Source organism: Bison bison, unplaced genomic scaffold (assembly GCF_000754665.1).
Source record: "Bison bison bison isolate TAMUID 2011002044 unplaced genomic scaffold, Bison_UMD1.0 scf7180017864518, whole genome shotgun sequence".
In the NCBI taxonomy this organism is placed as follows: domain Eukaryota; kingdom Metazoa; phylum Chordata; class Mammalia; order Artiodactyla; family Bovidae; genus Bison; species Bison bison.
This window is the reverse complement of record NW_011495071.1, coordinates 19599739-19621618: the sequence shown is the minus strand read 5'-3', so window position 1 is coordinate 19621618 and position 21880 is coordinate 19599739. Positions and strand designations below refer to the sequence as shown.

Here is a 21880-nt window from a genome sequence, read left to right as displayed (position 1 = left end):
ATAATAGCATATGAAGCAACCGACAAACAACTAATCTCAAAAATATACAAGCAACTCCTACAGCTCAACTCCAGAAAAATAAATGACCCAATCAAAAAATGGGCCAAAGATCTAAATAGACATTTCTCCAAAGAAGACATACAGATGGCTAACAAACACATGAAAAGATGCTCAACATCACTCATTATCAGAGAAATGCAAATCAAAACCACTATGAGATACCATTTCACACCAGTCAGAATGGCTGCTATCCAAAAGTCTACAAATAATAAATGCTGGAGAGGGTGTGGAGAAAAGGGAACCCTCTTACACTGTTGGTGGGAATGCAAACTAGTACAGCCACTATGGAGAACAGTGTGGAGATTCCTTAAAAAACTGGAAATAGAACTGCCTTATGATCCAGCAATCCCACTGCTGGGCATACACACTGAGGAAACCAGAAGGGAAAGAGACACGTGTACCCCAATGTTCATCGCAGCACTGTTTATAATAGCCAGGACATGGAAGCAACCTAGATGTCCACCAGCAGATGAATGGATAAGAAAGCAGTGGTACATATACACAATGGAGTATTACTCAGCCATTAAAAAGAATACATTTGAATCAGTTCTAATGAGGTGGATGAAACTGGAGCCTATTATACAGAGTGAAGTAAGCCAGAAGGAAAAACACCAATACAGTATACTAACTCATATATATGGAATTTAGAAAGATGGTAACGATAACCCTGTATACGAGACAGCAAAAGAGACACTGATGTATAGAACAGTCTTATGGACCCTGTGGGAGAGGGAGAGGGTGGGAAGATTTGGGAGAATGGCATTGAAACATGTGAAATGTCATGTATGAAAAAAAAAATATATATATATATAATTTAAAAGTTATTTCTCACAAAACAAAACAAAACAAACAAAAAAAAAAGAGCTAAATCCACCCCTTGCCTGGTTTTTCTACATAGACAATTATGTCTTATCTTTTTTTTTCCCTTTGTCTTGTTCCACTGGATAGGAATTCCCATACTGTGTTGAATAGGAATGGTGAGAGAAGACACTCTTGCCTTATTATTCCCAGTCTCAGGAGGAAAGTATTCAGTCTCTCATAATTAAGTATGATATTGGCTTTTTCATAGGTTTTATGGGTTTTTTGTAGATGTTCTTTATCAATTTGAGGATGTTCCTCTCTTCCTAGTTAGTTGAGAGTCTTTGTCATGGATGGGTTTGGATTTTGCCAAATGCTGTTCTGGATTCAATTGATTATGATCATATAATTTGTCTTCTTTAGCCTGGTTTACATTGGTTGATTTTCTAATGTTGAACCAGCTTTGCATACCTGAGAGACATCAAATCAATAGATTAGTGTATTACAGATACTACATAAATACATTAGAAGATGGTAAAAAAAAAAAGTATTGATTTTGATGTGCATATCAGAATAGTCTCATGTTAAGCATCTGCTTCTAAAATTTCAGACTATTTTCTTCTTTTTACATAAATATATAAATTTATATCTCAGTTATGCACTGTTCTAAAGGTTATAGCATAAATAAAATGTGAAAGAATATGTCGAATGAAACTGGTGGTATATAAAATTATGTGGTGAATTACCATTTAATGATCTTGGAGAAAAGTTGATTTGCCATAAATAAATAGCAACAACCAACATATTACCTCACTGTGTTTTAGTAGAGAATAAGAAATATACAAATTACGGTTTTGTGTTTCTCCTCTGCTCTGAGTTACTTTTTTTTTTCCTTAGAATTCCTTGATCTATGAGCTCTTCTCCGTTATGGTTCATTCAGGGAGTGCTGCTGGTGGCCATTATTATGCTTGCATAAAGTCTTTCAGTGATGAGCAATGGTACAGCTTCAATGATCAACATGTCAGCAGGGTAAGGAGGAATTTTTTAAGATTATTATTCTGAAAGACAGGAGTAGGGATGTTTCTCATCAGTAGAAGGGTTTATTAAAAATGGGAGACAGTCTGTCCAGTGAAGCATTTTAAGACACATTCCTAATCAGTCTTTTGTTTTTGCTTTCAGTAAATTTCCTTTGTTTATTGTTATCTCCTTGTTTTGTTTTATTTTGAACTTGTTGAGTGTTGTAGAGATAGATTCCCAATTTTCTTCTTGGCTTGAGCCTTCATGTGGGCTGCCTATTTAAGAGGACTAGAAATGACTGACCGTTAGTAGCCACTGATTATGATTACATTTTGAGAAATGGTATCTGTGTGGTCTTTTTAACTCTGAGGTTAAAACTTGAGTTCATATTGACATAAAGGTGTTAGATGGTACCAAAAAAAGTAAGTACTGTAACAACTTTTAGATAACACAAGAGGACATTAAGAAAACACACGGTGGATCTTCAGGAAGCAGAGGATATTACTCCAGTGCTTTTGCAAGGTAAATAACTTCCTGGTTTTACTGTTCATAAATTAGAATTACAAGCTTTTCAACATTTTATGCACTAAAAAGATTTAACCCAGGGGTCAACAAGCTGTAACCTATGGGCCAGATTCAGCCTGCCTACACTTTTTGAAAATAGTTTTATTGAAACATCACCATGCTCGTTGGTTTAAATACAGTATGTTCATCTTTTCCCACCACAATAGCAGAGTTGCCCACAAAGCCTATGGCTTTTACCATCTGGCCCTTTTTCGTAAAAAAAATTTGCTGCCTACTGGCTTAACTGAAGCAGTCATTCAGGGACAAAGGTTTTTTGAAGATTTTACTGTATTACCAAGAGAAGACAGAGGATTTTCTCATAAATGTGTCAAAGTAGTCTTTTTTCCTAGAATGTTTAAATCTGAACCTGTTCAAGACTACATTATTTTTAATTGTTTGAAACAATGAAAAAACTTCTATTTAAAGTAAAAATTTGATGCTAGGAAATGGAGTCTTTACAGTCAACTTTTTGTCCCCATTAATCACTTTTATGTTTTTACTAGCTCCACAAATGCATATATGCTGATATATAGACTGAAGGACCCAGCAAGAAATGCAAGTATGTTGACGTATAGTTACTTGATTTTTGTCTGTGTTTTAAACAAGTTTTTTTTTTTGTTTTTTTGCAAGCTTTATATACCCAGATAACTACTTTTAAATGATAGGACTTTAAATTTTTTATGTGTAGAGAATTAATTATAAAGATAGTTTTGAGGTAATACTAACTGGTAAAAGCATTTGGGAAAAAGTTGAACTTTTCTTTGTAACCACTAAGAGACAAAACTTAACTTACTCTGCATTATGCACATTGGATATATTTATTTCCAGTAAGATTGTATTCTGTGTAGTTTGGTGCAGTGATGACGGTCCCTGATCTGTGTAGCCGTCATAACTCACAATTTGCATGTCCCAGAGGAAATTATTTATTTAACTTTTCTAAGTCTTACTTTCCACATATGTGAAATGGGGGTGTTATAGGGGTTTTTTTTTTAGTATTTTATAGCATTGTTATAGAAAATTGAGATAAAATTTTAAGCATTTAATTTCATACTAGAGTTAAATGTCTTTGCTTATTTGCTTAAAAAGCAAGGAAAATTTTAAGAGTCGAGTATGCATCCTTTATATTTTTAATTTTATTAAGAATCTTAAAAATAATACTGTGTACAAAGCATGTGGATTTGCCTTTCTTTTTTCCTTTTGTAATTGCTACTTTAAAAAATTACAGTTCTTATGTTTTCTTGCTAACTCTGATCTTGACAGAAACAGTATTTGCAGATAGGTGTATGATGTGTGTGTGTGTGTACATAGAGATATATAGACAGGTGGTATGTCTGCTCATATTTTCACAATTAGTATAATTATTGTCTTTGATTTCAACATATTTCCTTTGTTTAGAAATTGCCATACTATAAGTAAGTCTTTTAAGCAGTCTAATTAATGTTTTTGTTTACATTTTCATGAACCCTCATGAGATTGTGAATTCAGTTGTTGCAAGGCCTAGGACGTATTTATCTTTTCACCAATGATATGATTCAGGGACTGCTATATAGGGGCTGTTCAATAATTTACAATGTAATTATAAGAAAGAGAAAAAAGAAATTACAATGAGAACTCATTTCAGAATAGAGATTTCAGAGTAAAAGTGTTCATTTTCACTTTACACATAAAGAAACTATACCCAGAGAGTGACTTGTCCAAGGTCGTAACTGTCCGGAGGGAGGACCAGGATTATAGTTTGTGTCTTCTGTGGCCCTCAGTATCCCATGTGTTTTCAGTAGTGCAATAATTCAGCTTTCTTTTATCTGCTCCCCCAACTCTAGTTTTGTGATAAAGCACCAGGGGGCACTGTATGTATAATGCAGAATGTTTTTTAAATTAGAGCTTATTTCTAAAAACAGTGGATTTTTACCTTCCAAAGAGGAGTGATTTTTTTTTAATCATAAATTGTTCTCCCTTTTTAATGCCCAGCAATTATTGGCTTTATTAAACAGTGTCATAATCTCATACTGTCACTTCTAACACTTTGAGTTACATTTGAAGTTCTTTGATTAGAAGGCAGCTGGGAACTTCCCTGATGACACAGTGGGTAGGAATCCACCTGCCACGGCAGGGGTCATGGGTTCGTTCCCTGGTCTGGGAAGATTGCAGCTGTCAAGAGCGACTAAGCTTGTGTGCTACAACTATTGTGCCTACACTCACATATTGCAACTACTCAGCCTGCGCACGTGCTGCCACTACTGAAGCCCGTGCACCTAGAGCCTGTGTTTGCAACAGGAGAAGCCACCACAACGAGGAGGCCATGCACCACGAGAAAGAGTAGGCCCTGTTCGCCGCAACTAGAGAAAGCCCACGCGAAAAGTGAAGACCCAGTGCAGCCAAAAATAAATAAATAACAATAAAAAAAAGAATGGTGCCTCCCTTACTAAAGAAGGCAGCTAAAAGACTGCTGTGAGAACAAAGGAAAGATGATCATATTAGTGAATAATAATAAAATAAATACCATTTGTAGTAAAGTGTATCAACAGTATTTATTACATTTCATTTTATCCCAGATAATAACTCTTTGTGGTAGGTGCTATTAATAAGCTGAGAAAAACCAAGGTTTGGAGAAGTAAACCTGCCCAAGGTTGCACAATTTCGTGATAGCACTATTTGAAATCAAAAGTGCTTTTATTTTCAAGTTTAAGGGAGGCTTTTTCACTCCAAAAATCTTCATTTACCTGCTCGAGTTGTCAGGAGCCAAGAGGTATATAGGTAAAGATCGGCTTTTTTGAAGCCTAACCATGTGTCGTCATTAACTACCTCTTCACCGTTGTCTGGGAGGAGTTTGTGTTCCATGTTGAAAGACTTCTGTAATTGAAGTAAATTTTAATAACAGCTGTAGTAGAAGTATATTCTCTGGAAATATAGTAGAACAAAATTGTATAAAGGAAGCTCAGTCTCTGTGGCACTGTTTTACCCTGTTTTTACTGTTAATAGAATTTCTAGAAGTAGATGAGTATCCAGAACATATTAAAAACTTGGTGCAGAGAGAGAGAGAATTGGAAGAACAAGAAAAGAGGCAACGAGAAATTGAGCGCAATACATGCAAGGTTGGATTTCCTAATTTATTTTTAATTAAAAAGTGCTATTAAACTTTGCTTAACTGCGTTTCTCAAAACTTACTCATTGAGTTGTGTAATCATTAAGCAATGTAACCAACTATATTACTGAGGTAAAGTGATTTTATTTTATGCATAAAAAACCAGTAATGTAGTGATAATAGTGCTGGTAAGGTTACAATGAGATGAACTTTGTAACATTCTTCTACAAGAATAAATTTATAAAACTTTCTGTCTGATATTTGCATTACATTTATCAAGAGCCTTAAAGCGAATTTATATTCTTTCATATGATTCTCTTAAAAAATATCATCTAATGAAATAATTACAGTGCAGTAAAAACTTTGACTACCACGGCATACTCCACAGTATTTTCCAAATTAGGGAAAAATTGGAAACAACTTGAATGTATATCAGTAGGAGAGTGATTTCATAAATTGTGATACATGCTTATAAAGAAACATATAGTTGTTAAAATGAATGATTTTGAATTTTTGATAGCAAGACAGTATCAGTTATTAAGTGAGATAAATAGACCCGAAGGAGAGTGATCTCAATTATATTTTTTAAGAATTATAATAATTTGATTTAAATACTGTCTACAAAAGAAGTAATTTGATGTATGACTTGTTGAGTTAATGATAATATTTTACATTTTCTAGATAAAATTATTCTGTTTGCATCCTGTGAAACAAGTGATGATGGAAAATAAATTGGAGGTTCATAAGGATAAGACACTAAAGGAAGCAGTAGAAATGGCTTATAAGGTATGTTTAGTTGTACTGTTGGCATTTAATTATTGATATCTTACATAATGGTACTAACATTTTCCCAAGTTTTTATTATAGTCAGTAGTAGTATAAACACTTGAAGTAGCTTTTTTTTTTTCACTTGCCCATTAAATCCTATCACATGCCCATTAAATCCACTTGTCCATTAAATCCTATCAATGTATCTCTTAGGGAGCGTAGTTTATACCTCTTCTTTGAAATGTGGTTCATTGCTTTTGAGAACTTTCTCACTGTGAAAGCCAGTTAATCTTTCTACAACTCAGAAATAGAATTAGAAACAAAGATATTTATTTATTCTTTATATTAAGATTGTTTTTGTTTTTTATTGCTAAGTCGCTTCAGTCATGTCCTTCTCTTTGTGACCCTGTGGACTGTAACCTGCCAGGCTCCTCTGTCCATGGGATTCTCCAGGAAAGAATACTGGAGTGAGTTGCCATGCCCTCCTCCAGGGGATCTTCCCAGTGCAGGGATGGAACCTGTGTCTCTTATGTCTCCTGCATTGGCAGAGAAGTTCTTTACCAGTAGTACCACTGTAGCAGATACATTCTAAAGTTTAGAATGTTAACTTTTTAAAAGTCTTTAAAATATGTTAGTTATAGGTTGTATAATTTGAGGGATAATGAAATATGGTTATTTTAAAATACCATTTAAGTCATGCCTTTGAGCTTTTATGCAAATCATAAATATATATATGGACTTTATTGTTTGTTAGGACCTCTTGTTAGTATAGTTACATATCAGATTAAAAAATTTTTTTTTCCTTTTTCCTTGGGTGTTGTATTCTTTTAGATGATGGATTTAGAAGAGGTAATACCCATGGATTGCTGTCGTCTTGTTAAATATGATGAGTTTCATGATTATCTTGAACGATCATATGAAGGAGAAGAAGATACTCCAATGGGTCTTTTACTAGGTGGAGTCAAGTCAACATACATGTTTGATCTGCTGTTGGAGACAAGAAGACCTGATCAAGTTTTCCAGTCTTATAAACCTGGAGGTAAGCATTTTTATGGTATTTTGAATTGTAAAGGACTTACATTTTCATAAAGTTCTTTGTTTATAGAAATTATTTTTAAATTTTTTACATGTTCTCAGGATGTATAATAATTTCGATAGGTTTTGAAGTAGTGAGCCACAAACCTGGAATTAAATTCTAGACTACTTTCAAAAAACTATACACAAAATTTAAAAAGCAAATAACAAAGCAAAAAACAAAGTCTTCAGTAGGATTTTTCTTCTCCAGTACTAAATCATCCTTCCTTCCTATCTCTGCCTCTGCCTCTTCCCCTGCCTCTCTCTCTATAGAGAAGACCACAGCCCACAAAAGTATATTCTCATAAAGTCTCAGAAGTAGAGTCTTTCAGGGTCTGCTTGAAGACATGGTTCCATAACTCTTTCAAATTCTGTTCTTCTGTGGATCTTCCACACCTCCTTTTTTTGACGCCTCCTCTTTCCAAAGTAGATTAAGTATGGTATTCTTTCAAGAGCTTCTTCAGTCATACTCCACTCTATCCATAAAGAGTCCCTTTGGAGTATTTTATTTCAGATTATTTTGAACTAGACTGTAGAAATTATGATAAAAGTATAACATTGGTCAGCAAAATAACTCACTTTTTAAAAAGAGAACTCTAAACGTTGTTGTGTATTATGACACTTGTAATCTCCTTTATTGTTTAATAGTCAATACTTTAGAATAATATTCAAATTTAGATTAGCTACATGGGGGGAAATGGAAGATTGACATGTACTACATACAAGAGATTAAAACAGTTAAAGCTGGAGAATATCTGCTAAATCTGGTGGTTGAAGATCATTTATTTTTCTGGTGACTGAAAGTTAAGTTATATATGATTTCCTAAAAACAGGAGAGAAGATAGCATTAAGTTATAACATGAAACTTTTAAGTCAGAAAACAAACATGTAAACCAAAGCTTTTCTGTTGAATTTTCCATAGGATATAGAGAATATTATTTTGAGAAGCAGTCTTTGATTATGAACAAGGTCTTGAATTGTTCAGTGAATGTTGTAAAAAGCAAGTAGGGCTGCTATGTCCCCTTTAGTATTTGTTTGCTCTAATTATTTTATGTTAGTGTTGTGGTTTTGCTCTGTATTTTAGAACTTTGGATGTGTATTTTTAGTATGCTTAAAAAATTTGACAGGAGTGGTATTAATATTTTATAAGGAAACAAAGCATGTATTTTTAAAAATCACATTTTGACTTTGGCCTTGTTTAAAGAGATCTATAAGAACCTTTTTATTCGCTTTATTTTTTAGTTCTTTATATATATTTGTAATGCGATAAATTGTGAAAGAAGTGTTAATTGTATTATTCATGTTAACATATACATCTACCATCTTGACAATTAGAAAAACATTATCTTTGCTGTTTGTTAGAAGCACATTTAGAATGCATTGCTAATGTGAAATGCCGTTTTAAAAAAGAACCTCCATTTCTGTTTCTTTGTTTTTCAAATGTGACAGAAGTAATGGTGAAAGTTCATGTTGTTGATCTAAAGGCAGAATCTGTAGCTGCTCCTATCACTGTTCGAGCTTACTTAAATGAAACAGTTACAGAATTCAAACAGCTTATTTCAAAGGTAAGTTTTAAAATTGGTCAATGAATATTTTTAAATGCCTGCTATGTACAAAGCACTGTGTGGTAGTTATTAGATGTAGGAACTGATACTTACCTCAAGAAGCCAATGTATTTATAGCTTGGAGATGACTAGTTGGGAGAAAAGGATGCTTCATAATGGAAGAAACAGACTGGCCTAAATGTGAAGATAAGAATGTGAAGCAAGTGCATGTAGCAGTGACTGTGTGTTTGGCTGGATCATTGTAAAGTACATGCCTGGAAACACAGGTTCACTTTATCTCATGGCAGGTTTTTAAATGTAAACAGAAAAGTTTGGACTCTGTTTAATGTAGGAAGTAGGTTGGTTGGTTGGTTGTTTTTCTAAGCACAGCAGTGTTATGATAAGAGAGCTGTGCTGTAGTGTGGTAATTCTGGCAGTTCCAGACTAGCGTTCCCAATGGGCTGAGGGAGGAGCCAGGAACATACTAACAGATGAGGTTGTTGAAATAATTTAGGTGAACACATATGACCAGAAATGAAAAAAGTAGAGATTTGTAAGAGTGAATCTATAAATAAAATTGGCAGCACTTACAATTGCTAAATATTAGAGCAAGGCAGGAACACAGAAGACCTGAGGAGTTTCACATTGGGGTAACCAGAAAGACAGTGATAAATGAATAGAAGTAGAAGAGTAAGCTGCTATCAGTCACATTATGTGAGTTAATAGTAAAGAGCATAGGCTCATTCAGAATTCTTGAACTGAAAAACATCATGATGAAACATTCAGATTTCCTTGGATAGAAAACTGTTTCACTCCAGAGAAATGATTATAATCCTTTCAGGGGTCTTGTATTCTGTAGAACATTGAGCACACAAATACAGGCAAAATTAACCCCACTTAGGGTCCTTTGGGGAGAAGGCAATGGCACCCCACTCCAGTACTCTTGCCTGGAAAATCCCACGGACGGAGGAGCCTTGTGGGCTGCCGTCCATGAGGTTGCAAAGAGTCGGACACGACTGAGTGACTTCACTTTCACTTTTCACTTTCACGCACTGGAGAAGGAAATGGCAACCCACTCCAGTGTTCTTGCCTGGAGAATCCCAGGGATGAGGGAGCTTTGGTGGGCTGCCATCTATGGGGTCGCACAGAGTCGGACACGACTGAAGCGCCTTAGCAGCAGCAGCAGCAGGGTCCTTTGGTGGTGTGGTGGAAATTGTTCAGAAATCACAAGTCAAGAAACTTCCAGTTCCCAGTCATTTCTAGTTATTCAGTTTATGGTAGTATTGTCTTTTACCTCATCTGGAATTTTTTAATGCCTATTTTAACAGGGTTGTTGTGAACATGAGTAAAATAAATAAATGCTCTTTTTGTGAAAATAAATGTGAAGTATTATATAGAAGTTAGTTGTTATTACTATGTTAAAAAATTACTTCCAACACTTTTGCCACAGTAATAATCAGAGGAAACATCATATTTTGAAGTCATAGTTTATGATTAACTGTTCTGTTTTATAGTTTAGTCTACGAGCACTGAGGTAGAATACAAAAGAAACACATGTCTTTTCTTCGCTGAAACTTATAATTTTGTTGGGGAAAAATATGTCTGTAGAGTATAGACAGAAAACAGGATGCCAAGAAATTTAGTGTTTATAACTAGGATGCTTCAGAATTAGTCATCGTTAACTATACAAATGAGGTTTTGTAAAATGTAAATTATTTTTATTTGTTCATTTCATGAGAAATCTCTTAAGTGACACCAAAAATTAAGGACATGAAATTTTAGAATAACTTTAAATTTTACCTACTAATTTAATCTCATTTTACACAGAAAAAAAATTGATTTAGTAGAAGTATTAACACAATACAGAAGACCTGATCAAAAGTCAGGAAGTTAAGTGGTTTAACATCAGTTCTCACAGTCAGTTACTCAATTTCTTTGGAATCAGATCACCTCATTTACTTCATGAGTTTGGGAGAAATAGAACTTTTAGTGAGTAATTGTTACTTTTAAAATAGTTTCAGAGCATACATTTATAAGTGATACTCTGTTCTCCTAATTTACAAGCTAGTTAGTGGATAGGACTAATGTTTTTTTTTTTTTAATTTGTAAATCTCTAGTAAGATTATTTTTCTCTTAATTTTCTTTCTGCTGTTTTTAAGAACTCAACAGTGTCTTATTTTCCTGTATTTCCAAGTCAAGCATAATTATTTTGAGAAAGTGCTTTTAATTAAATCACTTTCATTTCAGGCCGTCCATTTACCTGCTGAGACAATGAGAGTAGTGCTGGAGCGCTGCTACAATGACTTGCGCCTTCTCACTGTGCCCAGTAAAACCCTGAAAAACGAAGGGTTTTTTAGAAGTAATAAGGTATGTCTTTTATTTTTCCATTACTATTTTCTATACTGCTAGTCACCATTTGTCTGAAATTTACCTTTTAAATTCTCACATCCTTCCAGTAACTACCTATCTTTATAGTCAGGTCAGATCATACTTCTTTGTCTTCTAAGTGAATCTTGGTGGTTCTCCTTTCTGCCTTGTTCATGTGCCGCCCCCACATGTAGTGTTTTCCCCCATCTCCCTACATTTATTTTTCAAGTCCCTGATTAGTCCTGCCTCTCTGGTGGAACCTTGATGACTACTTCTGGTCACAGTGATTATGTCCTCTGAATTTTGTTCATTCTTGAGCTCCTCCCCTAAAGCGGTACTTCATGGTGAGTCTGAAGCATGCCTAGTATACAAAAAATTCTTTTCTTGGGTTCATTCCATGTTATTCCCTTTGCCTACTCATTTATCTCTAGAAGGAAAAAGAAAGTTCATGTTGGTCTTTTTGTTGCATCTCTTGGTATCATTATGTTTCCATCATATCATTTTTCATGTGTTTATTCCTATGCTATTGGTTTACTCTGGATAAACTGTAGCAAAGTTTCCTCGATTACCATCTTTTATTTATCACCATTTCCAGTCTCTTTCATCTTAGGAAAGATTGATCTTTTATCACATTTAGCCCTTTTTTTATACTGTTTTATTAATTTTGATGAGTAATTTTTATTCACCTCTAGTTTCTTGCAGTACTTGTGTGTGGTATTTGTATATAACATTAAAATCTCTAATCTACCCTAATACTGTTTTAGGGTAAGGAGTGGGAAGGATCTAACTTAATTTTTTTCCTTAAATGGTTAGCTTATAGCCCTCATTTATAACATTTATTGAATAACATTTATACAAAAATCAAAATGCTATTCATAATTGCCAGATACATATATATGCATTTCACTTTTTAAAATTTTATTATAGAAAATTTCAAATATATGCAGAAATACAGAAAATAGTGTAATGAACCCTTATGTACTTATCACCCAGCTTCTATAATTATTAAGTCTTGATTCATCTATATGTAACTAACTACTTCCCCTAGATTATTTTAGAAACATCCCCAGCATCATATCATTTCATCTATAAGCAATATGAGTGTATATTTCTAAAAGATGAGAACTCTTTTAAAAACATAACCACAATTACATTATTACACCTAAAATTAACAGAAATGCCTTAATATTAACCAATATCTAGTCAGTATTCAGATTTCCCTGATTATCTTAAAAATTTTTTTTCAGTGAAAGTTGCTCAAATCAGAATCTGAATAAAGTCCGTAATATCTCAAGTTTATTTTAGTCTAAAGCTTTCCCTTCATGTTTGTTTCCTTGCAGTTTATTTGCTATAGAATCAAGTCATTTGTCCATAAATTTTTTTATAGAACTTGGATTTTGGTGTTGCATTGCCAAGATGTTTTTATGAATATTCCAGTAAGCAAGAGATTTGGCAGGCACACACACACGTGTGCCCCATCTGTCTTAGCACAGTTTATGGCCAGTTACAAGGAGATATGAACATAAAGTTTATTTTAGTCTCCAAAAACAATATATATGTCCTTTAGAAACATTATCATCTCACATTTTATAATCTATTGTGCACTGTCTTATACTGATGTGGTATTATTCTTACATTGAATGAGATTGTCCCCAAAATTAATGGTGTAATGTAACTCTTTAACTTACTGTTTAGGTGTTTGTTGAAAGCTCTGAGACTCTGGATTACCAGATGGCCTTTACAGACTCTCATTTATGGAAACTCCTGGATCGGCATGCAAATACAATCAGATTATTTGTTTTGCTACCTGAACAATCTCCAGGATCTTTTTCCAAAAGGACAGCATACCAGAAAGCTGGGGGTGACTCTGGGAACGTGGGTGATGACTGTGAAAGAGTCAAAGGACCTGCAGGGAGCCTAAAGTCTGTGGAAGCTATTCTAGAAGAAAGCACTGAAAAACTCAAAAGCTTGTCACTGCAGCAGCAGCAGGAGGGAGATAATGGGGACAGCAGCAAGAGTACTGAGACAAGTGACTTTGAAAACATTGAATCACCTCTCAATGAGAGGGGCTCCTCAGCCTCAGTGGATAATAGAGAACTTGAACAGCATATGCAGACTTCTGATCCTGAAAATTTTCAGTCTGAAGAGCGATCAGATTCAGATGTGAATAATGATAGGAGTACAAGTTCGGTGGACAGTGATATTCTTAGCTCGAGTCATAGCAGTGATACTTTGTGCAATGCAGATAATGCCCAGATCCCTTTGGCTAATGGACTTGACTCTCACAGCATCACGAGTAGTAGAAGAACTAAAGCGAACGAAGGGAAAAAGGAGACATGGGATACAGCAGAAGAAGACTCTGGAACGGACAGTGAATATGATGAGAGTGGCAAGAGTAGGGGAGAAATACAGTACATGTATTTCAAAGCAGAGCCCTATGCTGCAGATGAAGGTTCTGGGGAAGGACATAAATGTATGTACTTGAAAGAAAAAGGCTGCTTCTTGAAACAGCCTCAGGTCTTTTTTATCAGTTCATTTAAATTTTTAGTTGAGAAGAATCAGCTAAGAGAGATGCTTTGTCTTAAGATTACCTGTAGCATCCTGGATTATAAGATTATCCTCTCTTCTTTGCTTTCATTTTGGATACAGTTGTAGTGAGCAGTGTTCTTAGACCTGTGATGGAATGATGTCCAGACTCTGGTGTTAAAAAGAAAGAAACTAAGAATATTTTTAAAGGAAAGAAGTATAATAACAGTTCAAAATTTTAAAAAGGAAAAGAAATAGTTTAAATAGCAAATAATATACAAAAAAAGGCCAGGCACTCTAGAAACTTTTATATTCAGTGCCTAGAAAAAATTTTAATGTGTGCATTCCTTCCCTTTCTTCCATCACCTACTCCAAGGTGCACCATTCCTACACCCCCTAAAAAGTACATAACTGGGAAAGTCAGAGAAAGAAAAGGGACCTTTTCCCCCACATCTCTTTGAAGGAAACCTCAGGCAAGTTGTAAACTAGAAATTCTGAATTGTATAACCTCAGAATGGAAGTGATTTGGGCACTTGGACAAACAACAACAAAACATAACATTGTATGAGACTTAATAAAAGAATTCATAAAATATCAAACTAAAACAAGCCGGAGAATTAGCAGGACAAACAGGTGCAAGATACAAAATATTTCTTCAAGTATAAAAGGGAAATAGCTGAAAACCTAAATATTTTGCATTAGTCTGAAAGGCAAATATTAGTATTACCCCTTATGTTTTTATATTTTACTTTTCCTTGTTTGTTCTCACTTGAAGCTTCTCTGAGATTAATAAAATAGACATTGATATCCTCTGATGAGAAAGCTGAAACTCACAGAGGGTGAATGACTTTCCCAAAAATACATACATGGCTAGTAACTAGTGGGACCATTACTAAAGGTTAAAGCTCTAGAATGAATGTACTTGCTCCTATTAGTTTGTAAGCGAGCCCCACTCTTCATCTCTCCGTTTGTATGCCTCCACAACTATTATTTCCTGAATATAAGCTGTAACCAGGCCCTATGTATTTGTTAGAAGTAGGGATGATTAAAGTGCAGCATTAGGCTTCATCTCATGAAGAGAAGGTGCACAAAAAACCACTATATTAGTTAAATGCTATGATGCTTATACTCTGAAAATTGGATCTTTTAAAAGGAAGTAATAGAAATTATGAAATCAGTAGTAAAAATACATAAGTTTGTGTTTTTAAGTAGGTTCAAAAACAGCATAATTATTTGACATCCATACCTATATCTTAAAGAAACTCAAGTGGGAAAATGTGTATTGGTAGATTAAAATGGAGACAGAGAAACTCTATCATAGTAATACTTAAATTTTAATTTTCATGGGCTTTTTTTTTTTTTCTTACAGCTCTCATTATTATGTTATTTAGTCCTCAGCAGCTGTGTGAAATTGATATTGTTAAACATATCTCACAGATGAAGAAACTGGTTCCTACAAGTTAATTTTCCTGAGGTCACACAGTTAGTAGGTCACACTGCTGGGATCAGATTCAAGTATTCCAGTTGCAAGCCTGGTACTCATTTCTCCACCTTCTCACTGCTAACCGCTGTTTGTTTTCTCACATCATAGTAAAGGAAAGATAGCTCGTACCTACACTGCTTTCTTATCATTCTCAACCCTTCAAGAGCATTGTAGAAATTAAAAATAGCTTCACAGCAAGATATACAGTTTATAATCCAGCCTATGTCTACAGATGTCAGATAAATTTCACAATATCTAATCCCAAATTAAGCAACCTCATTCAAGCCACTCATCCTCACATATAACCTAAATTCAGGATTCTTTTCAATGTTAGCATATTTTCTCTGCCTTTGGTTCTCTTGTTAGAGAATCATTCTAATGAGGTAACTAGTTTCTGTTTGGTAACATATTAGCAAACAATTCCAGATCATTTGTTTTCATCTAGATGTGAGGTCTTTCTTTTATTCCCCCAATATTCAGGACACTGGTATGAAACACATTTGGGAACTTGATTTGTATAAGAATACCATCTTTAATAAGATACTGCTCATCCTTTTCTTTTGGAGAAGGAAATGGCAACCCAATCCAGTATTCTTGCCTAGAGAATCCTGTGGACAGAGAAGCCTGGGGGCTGCTGTCCATAGGGTCGCACAGAGTCGGACACGACTGAAGCGACTTAGCATGCATAGCATAGCATCTCTTTGGAAAAAGGTTAGAAATATCTTTCAAGGAGTTTGTTTTTGAATGATATACTAGAAATTTGACTGCATTCAACTGTAGGAAAGATTCAGTGGGGATATTTAGAATTATAGTTTGAAGGGTCTCATTTCCATCTTAAAACGGTTAATGGAATCTTTACAAAAGGAGCCTGCTAACCATTTTAACCTTTTTAGAAATACATTGTGGGCTAATTTACTAGCATTCATGGAAATAGTAAAACATATGATGAAGAGAAATAATCTTCTATGAATTATTTAAGTGTTCAGAAGCTATACAGAAGGTTGTTTGAGAAGAAAAGGTGAAAACCCTGCAAAGTGTCTTTTCATGTTTAACAGACTGGCTTAGGGGAAAGGGAATGGGGATGATGGCCAGCAAAGTGTTTCAGGAATCTGTACTATGACTGCTTCATCACAGTTCCACAGGGATCTGAAAGTAGGTGCTTGGGAAATGTGGGTGACAAGTAACAATACAGGTTCTTCAGAACGATGAAATGGCAAGGTAGAATGGGTGAACAGAGAATTTGATACCTGAAGAGTCATGTGCCCTGCACTGTATAGGCAGTTCATTTAGGTGGTAACCAAATAACACTTAAAATGATGGTCTTGAAGCAATTAGTTATAATCCAGAAATCGTTTCAGGGAGTACTTATAGACCTCTTTGAAAATACTCTCCCAGTGTGACCTAGTTGTAATCTGCAGGCAGTAGGTTATAAATAGGAAGACCAGAGTAATAAAAATGGTCATGTATTTGCACTGAAACTTCTTTGTACCATTTTGGTTACCACCTCTTTCAAGAAATACATAGAAGAATGAAAAAGGAAAGCTTTTGAGGGCACTTTAAACTTGCAGCTGTGAAGAGACTGAACTCTTCTGTATGAAGGCATAGATAGGAAAATCGATATGATGGTGTTCTGTAAAACCACTAAATAATTATAGCTCGTCAATTAAGCTAACACTTTGTCAGTGCTGTGTTAAGCATTTTGCATGTATTGACCCAAAAACACATTATGATATATAAAGATTGTTATCTTTGTTTTATAATAGAGATCACTGAAGTTCAGAGAAGTTAGTTGAAGTCACAAATCTAATATGTGAAGGGGAACAAGAACTTCATTCCAGCCAGGCCATCTAACTCCAGAACACTTGGTTCTAATCACCATATTGGACTGTATCAGTAACCAGTGAACATTCATGTCTTCCTGTGATACAGCATTACTAGGAGTTACAAGAGAAACCAAAACGGCAGTGATAGCTTTTATTTGAGTAGTGCCTTAGAATGTACTACATTTGTTGAACAACAGTCAATGAGACTGGGTAATAATCCCATGAGAAAACTAAGGCTCAGAGATTGGATAAGTACCTATAGCCATTTATCAGACCAAAGTGGCAAAACTGAAATGCAGCCATAGGCTGCTCATTTCTAATCAAGAAATTTTTTCATTGCACCCTTCACTCAAGAAATTTAACCCCTCTCTGGTTAATAAATAGAGGTTTGTTTGCCAAAAGCTAGATTAATATGTAGGGACATTCCTTAAAGCTTAAAAATAGATGTTTTAAACAAAGTAAAAGCTATACTGCCTCAAAAGGCATATACAGTAAATAAAGTTCATCACTGTATGTTTTCTGCTAATTCATACTTGTCACATTTTCTCTAGTGAATCAGTATTTTATAACCGGGAAAATAGTAAATAGACATTATTTGAAAAATCCATTCAGAAAAATTCATCAATCCTAGTTGGGATGACTTGAAAATGGAAACCAAGAGTATATAAAGGTTTCATTCTTCACCTTTCATGTAAATTTCACAGAAAACTTGTGGTCTGCCCTACAGAGAGCTTTAGGGCTGCAGAGAAACCATGAGCCTGAGACTCTGTGGCAGCTTCTGCATTCGGCACTGTCTTATTATTAAGAGAAAGAGATAACTAGTGATGTTTTTGCTCTCTAATAGAATATAAAGATCAGAGTAAGAAATATATTCCAGAAGTCATGAGTATATTCCAAAAGTATCATCATGAATGGCTTATAAAATAAAAGGACAAAGATTAAAATAATAAGCATTAGAAAAAAATAAAGCACATCAAAGATAATCCTATTATAATGCAAAAGAAAGTGAAAGTGAAGTTGCTCAGTTGTGTCTGACTCTCTGCGACCCCATGGACTGTAGCCTACCAGGCTCCTCTGTCCATGGCATTTTCCAGACAAGAGTACTGGAGTGGGTTGCCATTTCCTTCTCCAGGAGATCTTCCCAACGCAGAGATTGAACCTGGGTCTTCGCGTTCTAGGCAGATGCTTTACCATCTGAGTCACCAGGGAAGTCCATATTATAATGCAAAGAGAGCTTAAATTGAAGCTTAGACGAGGTTGGAGCTTCTGATCCATGTAGGTATTTCTGTTACAGTCCAACCAACTACATAATAAGACAGACATCTTTGTATGCTAGTCTTGACATTTTTAGTAGAAATCCCAGAACTAGATTTACTAAATTTTTAGTAAATCTAAAAAATTAGATTCTGAGGTTATTACTATTATGAAACGATTCTAAAAGCATGATTAACTTATTAACCTCACTGAATTGACAGTAAGATACGATGAGATAGGTACTGTTATTATCTCCATTTTTCAAATGACAAAACGCAGGTACGGAGGCTGGTGACTTACTGTGTGTCTTGACATCTAGTAAGGAAGCAGAAGAGGCAGGGGTGAGATGCAGCCAGAGCCTGCACAGAACTAGAAATGTATGTATTTGAAAAACATTCCTGGAAGTTTGATTTTTAAATTAGTGACCACAATGAATAAGCAAATATCTCACACTTAAGTATCTCAGAATGTTTAAAGCCGTCAGGTTATACGTAGCGTGTGCTCAGTGTCCATGTGCATTCAGTGCAGTGCAGCAGCTAAAAGGCAGGTGACTGAAAAGGGCTGCTTTTTCCTGCTCACAGTGTAGTTAGCAGTCTATAATCTGCTCTATTTATACTCTTAAGAGGTTTCTTTTACATTTTTGTTTCTTTTTTTACGTGTGTCTGTGTATTTGTGTGCTTAGGGTTGATGGTGCATGTTGACAAAAGAATTACTCTGGCCACTTTCAAACAACATTTAGAGCCCTTTGTTGGAGTTCTGTCCTCTCACTTCAAGGTCTTTCGCGTGTACGCCAGCAATCAAGAGTTTGAGAGCGTCCGGCTGAATGAGACACTTTCATCGTTTTCAGATGACAATAAGGTTGATAAAAATAATTCTGCATAATTAGAGTCTGTTATACTACTTCCAAGTAAGATGAAATAGATAGACCCTAAAAGGATTATGTGATTATTGGGTTTTTTTGTTATTGTTTTCTCCATTCATCTAACAAACATTTGTTAAATGTTAACTGTGTGTCAGTTACTATTGTAGGCATTGGGGAATCAGAAGTAAAAGATATACCTGTTCTCAAACAGCCCAGAATCTAGAGAAATGGGGGGAGAATCCTAAATAGTTGGGGTGAGAATGGGTAGTTTATTCTGCTGAGACAGCACATCTTTTAAAAAGTGTGTTTAATTTGTAGATTACAATTAGACTGGGAAGAGCACTTAAAAAAGGAGAATACAGAGTTAAAGTGTACCAGCTTCTAGTCAATGAACAAGAGGTAAGTAACATGCTTACAAGCAATGTAAGGTCACTTTGGGTATTAAAAACATGCAGTGTACAGATTTTATTACTAGACATTTCTTTTTCTCTCTAAAGAAGGAAAGGGCTTTCCTGGTGGCTCAAACGGTAAAGAATCCACCTGCAATGCAGGAGACCTGAGTTCGATCCCTGGGTTGGGAAGATCCCCTGGAGGAGGGCATGGCAACCCACTCCAGTGTTTTTGCCTGGAAAATCCCCATGAACAGAGGAACCTGGCAGGTTGCAGTCTAAGGGGTTGCAAAGAGTCGGACACGACTGAGCAGCTAAGCACAGCACAACACACAGAAGGAATATTTCTTCTTAGGGAATGTTTCAGTTGTGCAGGCCATACTGTCTCTGTTGCAGCTACTCCGTGCTGCCATTATAGCACAGAAACAGACAGAGGCCGTACATAAGCCAACAGCAGTGACTTCCTTCCAGTAACACGTCACTCAGAAAAACAGGCACCAGATCGTGGCCCTCAGACCATTTTTGTCATCCCTCTGATCTAAAGTGTTGATACAAATGCTGGAATGGCATACATTTTCTGCTTTTTAAAAGTGGATTTGTTCGTGCTTATTTTCTGGGAATGATCGTATAATGATACAGAAGGATGGCAGCTGACCTGTAGAGTATATACTTTTTTAGTTCAGAGAGTATTTTTTAACTAGCATTATATTTAGTGCCTCTTTGTTCTCTGAGTAGTTACAAATATTAACTCCTTTAATCCTCATCAGTTAACTCTATTATAAAAGTACTGTTATTCCCACTATATAGGTTAAGAAACATAGGCGCAGAGAAGTTAAATAACATGCCCAAGTTCATATTGCTTTTAAACAGTGGATTAAGAATCTAAACAGACTATGTTCTAGGGGAGTAATAAAATATTCCTGTGATATTTAAAATGGTGGTAAATACCCAGAAGAATAAGACAAAGACACTATTTTTAAGACATTTATAACATCTCAATGAAGACCTAGACAGATGTGAAAAACAGCAAATAAGCGGGTAATGTTTTCATAAAATGCCTTCATTTGTTCAACAAATATTTTATTAGGCATCAGTTATATCTGTTATGTGTGATTCATTACACTCATTTTGACTTATCTTTCTTTGAGTTTGGGGTTTGTGGATTCTGTATCTTTTGAGACAATTAATAGATGTATTTGAAAAATTAGCATTCATTTCCCTCATTTTACTCTATAAAGGTGATGATCATTGTATTATAAGAAGAGAAATATGAATGTATTATCATATCTAATCTTCACAATGATTCTGAGGAAGACAGTGTCCCCAATTTACAGATGAGACAACTGAGATACAGAAATGTTCAGTAAACTTGCTCAAGATAACAGAGTTAGTAAGTAATGGAGCCAAGATTTAAATATAGGAAGACAGACTCCTAAACCCAGTCCAGTAATTGTCACACTGTAAAGTACAAATAAAATGTTTTATTGATCCTCATTTTAATGTGTAATTCAGGGTGTAATTGTTTATCTTTACATTCCTAGCCATGCAAGTTTCTGCTAGACGCTGTTTTTGCTAAAGGAATGACTGTACGGCAATCAAAAGAGGAGTTAATTCCTCAGCTCAGGGAGCAGTGTGGTTTAGAGCTCAGTATTGACAGGTAAAGTGAAATTACAGTGTCATCGCCGTTAGACAGTGTGGTCAGTTGACATGGATTGGCATGATCTTCTAAAATGAAGAATTTTAAATTCCTGTACTGTTCAGAATTTTGTACTGTAGATTAATATGATAGAACTAAGCAAAATTATTTAGGAATTGGTATGAGCTTCCTTTGCAGGACACTCAGTTTGATGTCTTGAGATCATTTCATTGTATTTTCCCAAAATTTTAATGAATAACCACTTGACTTTTGTATTTGAACATTTCATTTTTTCCTTGATGTCAGATTCATGTTACTTTTTTTAAGTTAAGAATTTCAGAGTATAGTAGTTTAAAATATCTTATCACATTTGTAGGTTTCGTCTAAGGAAAAAAACATGGAAGAATCCTGGCACTGTCTTTTTGGATTATCATATTTATGAAGAAGATATTAATATTTCCAGCAACTGGGAGGTTTTCCTTGAAGTTCTTGATGGTATTTTCATTATTTTTGTGGAGAAATATCAGAAGTTCTCTAGAAATAATAGAAGCCTGTAGCTTTTCTCAAATAATGAGCTGCTTCTATCTTTTCTCTGGGCCCCATTTGCCTTTTAAATATTTCTTCTTTTCTCTA

General features: G+C 35.0%; 1 protein-coding gene across 3 annotated transcripts in view; it reads left to right on the top strand.

The window, feature by feature from the left end:
* USP47 (ubiquitin specific peptidase 47) overlaps nt 1-21880 on the top strand; it is a 114696-nt gene that overhangs the window by 81899 nt on the left and 10917 nt on the right. For 2 of the 3 annotated variants that reach the window (XM_010830622.1, XM_010830621.1), the window contains exons 13-25: nt 1756-1887; nt 2321-2397; nt 2943-2998; nt 5419-5531; nt 6203-6307; nt 7121-7328; nt 8813-8928; nt 11155-11274; nt 12970-13747; nt 19043-19218; nt 19541-19621; nt 21153-21268; nt 21624-21742. In XM_010830622.1, coding sequence (XP_010828924.1) covers nt 1756-1887; nt 2321-2397; nt 2943-2998; nt 5419-5531; nt 6203-6307; nt 7121-7328; nt 8813-8928; nt 11155-11274; nt 12970-13747; nt 19043-19218; nt 19541-19621; nt 21153-21268; nt 21624-21742 — 2197 coding nt within the window. The remainder of the gene's footprint in view (nt 1-1755; nt 1888-2320; nt 2398-2942; nt 2999-5418; nt 5532-6202; nt 6308-7120; nt 7329-8812; nt 8929-11154; nt 11275-12969; nt 13748-19042; nt 19219-19540; nt 19622-21152; nt 21269-21623; nt 21743-21880) is intronic. The other variant, XM_010830624.1, reaches the window with a different exon arrangement.